This window comes from Nannobrachium achirus (genome assembly GCF_963921795.1).
Source record: "Nannobrachium achirus genome assembly, chromosome: 1".
Lineage (NCBI taxonomy): Eukaryota > Metazoa > Chordata > Actinopteri > Myctophiformes > Myctophidae > Nannobrachium > Nannobrachium achirus.
In genome coordinates, this window is record NC_137810.1 from 48141021 (window position 1) to 48151389 (window position 10369).

The 10369-nt window shown below is 44.6% G+C and overlaps 1 protein-coding gene across 2 annotated transcripts in view; it reads right to left on the reverse strand.

The window, feature by feature from the left end:
• Nucleotides 1-4603: 4603 nt before the first annotated feature.
• The window catches only part of plpp3 (phospholipid phosphatase 3), a 62440-nt gene continuing 56674 nt past the window's right edge, over nt 4604-10369 (reverse strand). For both annotated transcript variants that reach the window (XM_080733841.1, XM_080733840.1), the window contains exon 7: nt 4604-8174. In XM_080733841.1, coding sequence (XP_080589967.1) covers nt 8046-8174 — 129 coding nt within the window. In that variant the 3' untranslated portion in view covers nt 4604-8045. The remainder of the gene's footprint in view (nt 8175-10369) is intronic.

Below are 10369 nucleotides of genomic sequence, written 5' to 3' on the forward strand. Positions count from 1 at the left end.
CCATGTCCAGTAGAGCAGAACGGAACAGGGTTTAACCTGCTCTGACACTGCACATGCAGCTCTCGACAAAACGAATGTTTTCCAAGTTCTGTCGCCATCACAAATGGAACATTTCAGACGTATAACTGACCAATTCATACATAGTTATATACATAAATATTAATAAATATGAATAAATATAAATGAATTACCGGACATGCCAGGTTTCTTGGAAAGGTTTGCATTCATCCCCCGCACCCTCCTAACCAGGGATCTGTACTTTTCTCTGCTTTACTCTACGGCTACTTTTCTCCCTGTACACTAAACTATTCTTCTAGTCTGCTTATTATACTGTTACGCCGATGACACTCAACTGTTTATATCCTTTCCTCCCTTGCACATTGCTGCACGTCTGGCTGACACCTAACAGTGTCTGTCTTCTCACCACCTCGAGCTGAACGCAGACAAGACCAAGCTTTTCTTCTTCCCAGGTTAAGTCCTGCCCCACGCAGGATCGAACTATTTCCATAGATAGACAACGCCCTGGTGACTTGGGTTCCAACGGCCAAGAACCTTGGTGTGGTCCTGGACAGTGTCAGCTCTCATCCATCATTCATGTATTTATATTGGTCATTTTCAAGTCTCCATGTCTCCATCGTGTGTGTGTGCGTGTGTGTGTGTGTGTGTGTGTGTGTGTGTGCTGTGTGTGTGTGTGCTGTGTGTGTGTGTGCGCGCGTATGTGTGGCTCTGTCTGTAATTGACTCACAAATCCGTAAAGTGCAGGAGTGAAAAGCAGGAAAGCCACAGCTATAGGGCCATCATCACAAACAGTGAAGAAGACAGACAGACAGTCAGTCAGTCAGTCAGTCAGTCAGTCAGTCACACTCACACTCACACTCCTTAACCTTGCTCACCCAGCAGCGCAGTGATACTATGTCGACTCATTCTCTGGCCTCCCTGTAGGGGCATGCGCCAGCAGCTATAGCTCTGCTCTGCTCTCCCTCCCCTGCCAAACAAGACCACAACACCAGGGCGCCTCTCTCTCTCTCTCTCCAACTAAAGTACCATGCATAGTAATACATAAGGACCGCAGGAATACACAAGAAACGGAGGGGGAGAGTCATTTAATCCGGTTGCTCCGTAGGTCCGGACGTAATTGTTTGTCTCCGTAACCTTACGGACAACACTCAACCTGACGGATCAAAACCGATAAAAACGTACGTACGCTTGAACTACCCGGCCGTGGCGAACTTTTGTCAACCGTGGCAGTAGTGAGGACAATTACTTATAACAGCGGTTCTGAAACAAACTATTATGTGTCTCAACAAGAAATATAATTTTAGCAAGAAACGGTAAAAAAAAGGAACGTCATTGCAACCAAGAAGACGTCATTCCTCACAGGAACGGCTGTGCATTGGCATGAGAATATACACACAAACGCGCGCGCACACACTCACACCGCCTCTCATCCAAAAGCGAGATGGGTGCAGTGCACTGTGTTGTTATTATTACTCAGTCTGGGTGGTTAAATCTGTACCCTCGCGGAGTTGCATTTACCGCGATAATGTTGCGACAGACAGCAGCTGCAGAACCAGTCCAGAAAAACATCATGTCGGTCGTCGGGTCAAGAAATTCTGTGGTTCTACATATTTTGGCTAAAATGCTTCGGTTTTTACACGTGTGTGCTGTGCAGAAGATCCCCTCGATGTGGCGCGCGGCTCCAACGGGAGCAGAATTGGAGTGGAGAGTGGGTCGGCACGTACATAACGCATAGAGCAACTATGTATGTCGACGTAACTACCGTACGTACTGCCTCACCCAAAAACGTACACAAAATCAACCATACGTAACTATAAATGGCCCTTTAGTACATAAGTAGGCCTACTGTACAGTACAATTTTGAGGTATGCATTGATGCGTCGCATTGTGAGCTTGTAGATTTGCTATTTTAAAAAGATTTCATACATTTGAAAACATGTGAAATGGGACATTTCTGCATAATGTATACTTTCTATTTGGGTACATTTTGATACCAGTAAGACGCCCATGGCGACAAGCGAGGTCGCGCCATGTCTTGGCTATCTGGCCAGTGATGCATATCGGACCAGTTACCCATATATGGAAACCCCTGGTACCCATATATGGAGATCCATGTACTGTATATGGAGATGTGCTGTGAGACCCCAAACATGCTTACTCAGTTATTAGTTATGTGAAAGTCCTATGATGTCTATGACATCTGACATCATGTATACAATCCCTTTTATGCCCATATATGAAGATCCCTGTCTGAAGAGCCAGCCACACAGATATGAGCTGTCTTGGCCATCTGTCTTGGCCATATATGGATTCTGTTAGTGTAGTATGTGGCTGATGTGATCCCATATGAAGTTGTGTTAGATATGGGCTTAATATTGATGACATCAGCGATCTCCATATATGGGCACAAAAGGGATTCTGTTAGTGTGGTTCCTCTAACATCACAGCGATATCTGAAAACACAAATTCACATGATTCCAAAATACACTGATGATTGTGCTGTCAAACAATGAAACGATATGGAATCTATGACAAGGTTGTGGGGGTCCCTGATTCATCTCTCTCAACTAAGTGGTCCTTGGGCTGAAAATGTTGAAGACCCCTGCTCTAGTAGATTTTGAATTCCGGACGTTTACTCTTTAACAGAGTATTTCTATACGTAACATTGCAGCGTTAATACTTTTTACTTATAGTAAAATGTTTGAGTACTTTCTGCGCTCTGCCTCAGCAGCAGCAGCAGCAGCAGCGGAGCCCTGGCGCTGCGCATGGCTGACCCCAGGCCTCTACCAGCTGCTCCTAGACACCATAAATCTGCTCCCTTACAAACTGACCTCAGACCAGCTGTACTTGTCAGTGTCAATAGAGAGGGAGAGTTTAACAAGGCTCTGAGGGGAAGCGGCCACACCGCTGTAATGATAACATGGATAAATGATGGCCTTTTCTTCTTTTTTTTAAAATTCATTTAGACCTCGATGCAGCTGTGTTTGGGGATGGTATTTAATAATCATCATCTCGCAGCTGGGGGTCTGAGGTTGGTTGCTGCTGCTGCTGCTGCTGCTAATTTGAGCCTCTGAGTTTTCTTTCTTTCTTTCTTTCTTTCTTTCTTGGAACAAATGTCAATGACAAAAAAGAAAGCCAGGTATACGAAAATGTCTGTTGTGTATTTGTAGCCTGCCGGCTAACTACATTTAGATGTAGAATGTGGTCATAGTTAGTCATAGTGGCAATGCAAATGATTGTGCTTGCAGGTTTGCTGTGTGTGTGTGTGTGTGTGTGTGTGTGTGTGTGTGTGTGTGTGTGTGTGTGTGTGTGTGTGTGTGTGTGTGTGTGTGTGTGTGTGTGTGTGTGTGTGTGTGTGTGTGTGTGTGTGTGTGTGTGTGTGTGTGTGTGCGCGTGCGTGTGTGTGCATAACCGAAGCTGAAGAATGGTTCCGCTGACAGGCCGTGTCATTCAGGCTTTCTTCTGCAGGGATGAAAATGAGTTTATGGTGGAGAAAATGACACTGCGTGTTTACCTCACGATCACAAACCATGGCGCCTGGTTTTTGACACACGCACACACACACACACACACACACACACACACAGTCACACACACGCACGCACGCACGCACGCACGCACGCACACACATGCACACATGCACACGAGCGCTGACACAAACACGGTGATGTCAGCTCAGCTCCTCTGGTGTAAAGCTGTGTTGTTGTATCTGCCAAAGTGTGAAGTCAGACAGTTGTTGAGAGGCCAGGCCTAAGTGTGTGTGTAAGTTACACCCGTATGAGCGAACACACTTCCAAACACACTCCAGGGCCTCTTTCACATGTCGCACTGAGCTGAGGTAAACGGGGGGAACACATTGTAAACCTGTCCACCTCCACCGTAGATGGCAGACTTTTAAGCCACTTTTAAACATCTAAATGCCCTGGTGTCCTTTGAAGGAGATGATCAAATCTCACAGAGAGAGAGAGGATTGCAAAGTTCAAAGCAGAAAGTTTCTTGGAAAGTGGCATGCCTTGTTTCAGACCCCCACTTGTATGGAAAGCTGGGAATGAGAAGCCAAATAAATCCACATGTTCCACTTAATCAATCTCCCTGTTTTAACATCCATATTTTGGGGGTGAACATTCAGTGAACACAGCTTGTAGATCTGCAATATTCTGCAAATAATTAAGTATAGTAGAGGGAGAAAAGGAGGGGGCCAAGGATTGATCCCTGGGCGACCCCGGTCAAAGGGATTCGAGTGGTTAATGGAATGGTCGTCCTAAACTTTGTAGATTGTAGTCATATACAATAAGTTAAATACAAAGAATGACCAGATTTATATTTTTAGACCTGATGAAGGCATTTAAACAAAGGAACCTTGTGAGAAGAATGCATGGCTCTTACTTATTATTATTATCAATATTATCTATTCTATTTACACCAGTAGTTCTCAAAGTGGGGTCCGGGGACGGCACTCCAGCTTGGCAGAGACATATGAGGAGCACACTTTACTTTTATGTGTTTTAAACAAAATAAAAGTCAAAGTCAAAACAGTTTTTTCACAGTTATATTATTTAAAATAAGTCCACACACAAAGAAAACATGAGTTCATATTGAGCTTTTTATTTAAAAGCACATGTATTAGAGCTAAGTACATTTAGCAGAGGAAAAAACATAGCTAATATTTCTTTTGTACAAAAAAACAAGACAATACAAAAATACTAATATTGAGTTTTAATACAATTGTGGGTGTATTCTGTTTTGCTGAATGCGTATTAAAAACGTAACTATCACAATCTACAATAGTTTAGTTGTCTAGATACAAAAGATCTTTCAAATCGATGCTTTTTAAGCAGCACTTTGTAAAGGAACACAGGTCTGTAAACGCCTGGTTTACACGCGCTTGCGTGCCGTGGCAAACACAAAAGACAGCCGATCTACAAGCTCACAACGCATCGCGACGCGACAGCTTGCGAGCTTGCAGATCGTCTTTTTTTTTGTCCGGAAACGGAGCGCAACCACGCATAAATCAGGCTTTTAAAATCATAGTGGATATATCTAAAAAACATGTTGAAGGAAACAAATATCTTACAGAAGTTAATTTTAGTGATCTATACATTATTTATATATATATATATATATATTTATATATATTTATAAAAAGAAGAAGTTGTGAAAACGGCTTGGTGAAATGATAAGGACGGACTATACGAAGAGAGAAAAAAAAATAGATGTGCAACATGGCGGTAAAAATGTATTGTTTTTTGGAGTAAGGATGTGAATGAGAACAGGGCTGTGGTGTTTGGTTCTGTACAACTGTTAGTGATTACACTGAGAGACAACGGGCTCAACACATACACGGTTAGAGCAAGAGAGTAAAACATTAAACATCCACAGTTTTTAATTGTTCTTTTATATAAGGTTCACCTGACTTGGGAAAAACCTATCCCAGCGCCACCCCTGGCCTTCTCTCTCTCGCTCTCTCACTCTCTCTCTCTTTCTGATAGTGACACACACACACATCGCATGCACACACATCACACACACACACACACACACATCACACACACACACACACACACACTCACGCACGCACATTACCAGGGGGGGTTCTTTTTTCACAGGAGACAGCGCTCATATGCCACAAACGCACACACGCACGCACGCACACACACACGCGGATACATGTACAAGCACAAGCGCATCATCATCCACACATGTTACAGGAATATACAGGGCACAACAGATGCACAACGACCGTCCAACGCCGAGCTGACCAAAGACATCCATTGCCATTGAGTGACTCTGAGCGGTGGATGAGAAGCCCCTCCCTGCCAGCGGAAAGAGCCCCCCACACATCACCCCCCAAAAAAAGTAATGTGCCAGCTTAGCTGTCAATCAAACGCCCCTCTTTTTTTCCCCACGATGACAGACCACACCCCTTCACGCCGCCCCCACCTCAATCCTGTAAGGCAGTAGTTTCTCAAACTTTACAATGGCAAGGTGTCCATTTAACTCTGACAGTATACAAATGAAACCAAATGGACCATTTGTTGTCATTTGTATACTGTCAGAGTTACATACTTGTAAGGGTCAATTTAGACCTCCCAAAAGGAACCCAGAGAGTCCCTGGACCCCACTTTGATGACCACTGTTGTAAGGCATCGGTTCTCAAAATTTGTTTCAAGGACCTCTGCACGGTAACTCTCGAGAGCGTTGCGAAATGGACATTCGGTTCCGTTCGCAGACTTCGCACTCTCTCTCAAAGCGTTACAGACCTTTTAAGGGTCCATTTGGGACCTGCTCAAGGAACCCTGGGGGTCCCTGGTGGTGCCACCACTCTGAGAACCACTGCCCTAAGGGAGAACCAATCAGGCACGAGGGAGAACACCCAGGAAGACGGATGGCACAGCCACGCATCTTGTGCAGGTGCCGGTTTGGGGGGCTGAGAAATGTAACCTCCCCTCCTTCCACAGAATATACTAATATCCCCCCCTCCCCACCCTTTTTTTAAACTACATCTAACCCTAAAAGAAATGCAACAATCCCGAGTTTAAGGCCACTCTGAAGGAACTGCTCTACGAGGCTCGATGTGCTGCATGGTCCTGGAGACAGGAATATTATAAGACCGGCTTGTGTAGTTTTGTTTTTACCCCGATCGAGTTATAAGTCCTTATTTCAAGTTCGCTGAAGCTTGAAATAAGCTCAGCAAGGCCGTCATAAAGGTCAAAAACATACTGTAGTCAGGGGGTCGTTGACTAGCTTGGTGTCTCAGTGGGTTGCTGTGGCGTGAAGCTGCTCTGACGGGCTTGTGGATCTACGTCGACGTTGATATGGTGATATTGTGCGGATAATTAATACACAGGGTCCTGACTTCACGGTCAATGTATACATGCAGGCAAGTCCCTGCGTGAAGCAAATTAAGATCCACTTGTCTATTATGTCATTTGTATATTTTTGGGGTTATCGAACTAATAACTCCACTCGGACTCTCACTTGTCAACCCCATGCTAACGTGTGTTAGCTTCATCCTTCCTTGGGGTAATAATGGAGTCTCCAGACTCCAGGCTCCTGGTGTTACTGTTACAGTATTTCTATCTCGGGGACACACAGGCACATCATCAAGCTCTCGTATAGGCAGACCTCTCAGGCAGCAAGTGGTGTCAATGGACAAAATGAACTTAAAAATAGTGCTATAAGTTATCTCTTTTTTTTTTCTTCTTTTCTTTTTTGCCTATACTGTTAATATATTCTACGCTGCTAGTTATTATTTATTGTTGCAGTAATATCGTTCCCATAGCTAAGGAAGTTGTTGTTTTGTCCTACGGCAGTTTACAAGGCAACAGAGAAATGTAGAGAGGGAGCAATAATACAGGCAAATTCCCCCCTCTTCTCTCTCTCTCTCTTTCGATCGCAGGGGGTTTTGTATTATTAGGATACATTTTGTAATCTTTCCATCACTCCGGTTATTTTCATTGTTTTCCCTTTATGTGATTACAAAGCCTTCCTTCCCAGAGAGATGGAATTGATTGATCTCCCCTGTCTGTCTGTCTGTCTGTCTGTCTGTATGTCTGTCTGTCTGTCTGCCTCAGACTCTACTCCGCTCTACTTCATTTCTTTCATCATTTAGCTTCCAATTCTCTTCTCCTTTTTCTTTTCCTCGTTGTCGCTGTTGCGCTCGAAAACGATGGGCTCAAAATGTGACTTTTAGTAGTAGTTAACATCGTTAAGTAATAATAATAATAATAAAAAAAATAAAAAAAAACAAGTCTGGATAGTGAGAGTGGACTCTGTGCTGTGCAAAAAAGAATTACAAATAAAAAGTCTCAAAAAAGCAAAGACGCCCTCGTTCCTAGGAGTCTAGGACAACCGCATCATGGTGGCAAAGAGGGGTGGTGGCGTTTCTTTTGTGTTTTTTTGAGGGTTGCAACTTTTCACAGTCTCTCTCGTCTCTACATTCTACTGTCCGATGGGAGGTTTCAGAGCAGCGCTGCGATATGATAGGCTCCTCGGTCAAACAGGAAGAGGCGTGGCCTCTCTCTCTCTCACACCATGTTGTGGTGGTTGTTCCTGTCGATGATGTCAGCGGAGGGCAGGAGCTCCTTCTTGATGGGGGAGGGAGGGGGCGTGGCCGGCTTGGCCCTGGCCTTGAACAGGTCCGACACGTAGAAGACCTGTGGGCACAAGAGAGGACATTGTACATGGTTAGAAAGAAATATTATATAATAAAATACCTGTGTGGGCACACAAGAGACGACAATGGTAGATGGTTAGAAAGAAATACATAATTTACACGTCCACTGCCACGGCCCCGTTATCACATCCAGGGACGTGTTAACTGGTTACCGGGGTAACCGATAGCCCCAGCAAAAAACTCAATTTCCCATGATTCCTAGCGGAAAAAGTAAAAACAATGAAAAGACTGATTTATGCGCTTTGGCGTGTATGGCGGCCAAGTGTGGTCAAATCTGAAAACGCGCTTTGGCGTAAATGGCGGCCAAAGTGTTTTAAGAGTCCCCTTCCTAGCAATGTAGTGGAGTTAAAATACTAGAATTCTATTAGATTCTTTTTTTAAGAAAAAAGAAAATAAATAAAGGACAGTAGGCTACTGAAATAAATGTACTTAGTTACTGTCCACCACTGAAAATGTTCACTGTCATCAATGCCATCACGATCACCGTCATTATCACAAAATGGAAAATGCTATTCCCATTCTTAGTGTCAGCACTAAGAATATGATCTCAGTGTGTCTGGCGGTGGTGGTGGGGTGGGGTCAGGGTGGGGGGTTCACATACAAGGAACCTCTTCCTGGTGACATCATAGTTCAAACAGGAAGCATGCTGCCGTGGCGATGAATGGGAAGTTGGCCGCATGGAAACTTGACTGTTTGACTGTCCCCCCAGAAACATGGTATTACCGTTTCCACTTTACAGGGTCTGGCTTTGACCCGGAGTCTGATAGAACAGTGGCTACAGCTGTGTGGGGGGCGGGGGCCGTGTCTTGTGCATACGAAAACACAAGAATGCATAGTCACACACACACACACAAACGTAGAAACAAAAACAAAAACACCGCCGCACAGAAGCTCAGCACCTGTGAACACACACCAACTTTCTTACGTACGTATGCACGCACTAAACGCACGCGCGCACACGCCGAAACACAATGACAGACACTCCTACGAAAGACTCGAACAATATCACCCACTTTAAGTAAACACACACTCTCTCACTAACACACACACACACACACACACACACACACACACACAACTGGCAGGCCGATACGACTTTTCCTTCCTCGCTGCCAGTGTCAGGGTGAAGCCAGGGAGGCAGGAAGGCAGGCGGGCAGGCAGGGGGTTGAGGAGAGAAGCTGTCAGAGAGACTCACACTGGCCCTTTTGGTACCCGTGGGAGAAGGGCCAGCCTAGCTGGTCACCCCGCCAGCCACCAGCGCCAGCTCATGAGGGGAAAAAACCACAGAATCACGCTGGGAATTTCACGGGGGCTGTCATAATAGGGAAACTACACTAGGAATCTGAGTATGTGAGAAAACAAGTCAGCGGGGGGGATTTCAAGCACTTGAGCCCTTAGAGTCCCTATAGATTGTTTTAGTTGGAGTTGTGTCCCTTCAGCCATTGCTGCACTAAACAAACTGCCTCGCTGATATGATGGCTCTGTGTTACACTGGGAGCTTATATTGTCTTGTTGTCATGTTGTTGTGTTGAAGACTCTGAAGATTGACATCTCTGAGTGGACAATAAATACTCTTAATACTCTTAGACAGATAGGTTAATTGTTTGTTCATAGTTTCAATGTGCAGATTATTATTTTGATAGTGTTATTGTTTAGATCACTGGGTCCCAAGCACTGGGACCCATTTGTGGGTCGCGGACAGATTTTTTATGGGTCCCTTTGTTTCCTACAATTTGTTTATTAAAAAAACAATTGAAAGATATTTTTTCTGTTTTAAAAACAAAATTCGATGATTTTTATTCAGTAATTTCATGAAGAAATCAAATAGAAATCACAACAATGTAAATTGGCGGACAGAAGCCAATCAACAAGCTCGCGACACAATGTGACGCGTCCCGAGCTTGTAAGATTGGTTCTTTTCCCATGAAGATGTTTAGTCTGAAACTAAAACAGGAGGGGGGGGGGGGGGGGGCTGGAGGGGCCTAGGGGCCTTGGGGATCCGGTCAACTACAATATAGTGTTTCAGTGTGGCTCATGCACTGGGGAATTTCATAAGGGAAAAACACATTCATGATGTTTAGGGGTGATAAAGGCATTCAGAGCCTTGTGGGAGTGAAGACATTCACAGTGACAAAGCGGGGGGGAAGTCCACATGATGCTGGTGTCCTGGTGTTT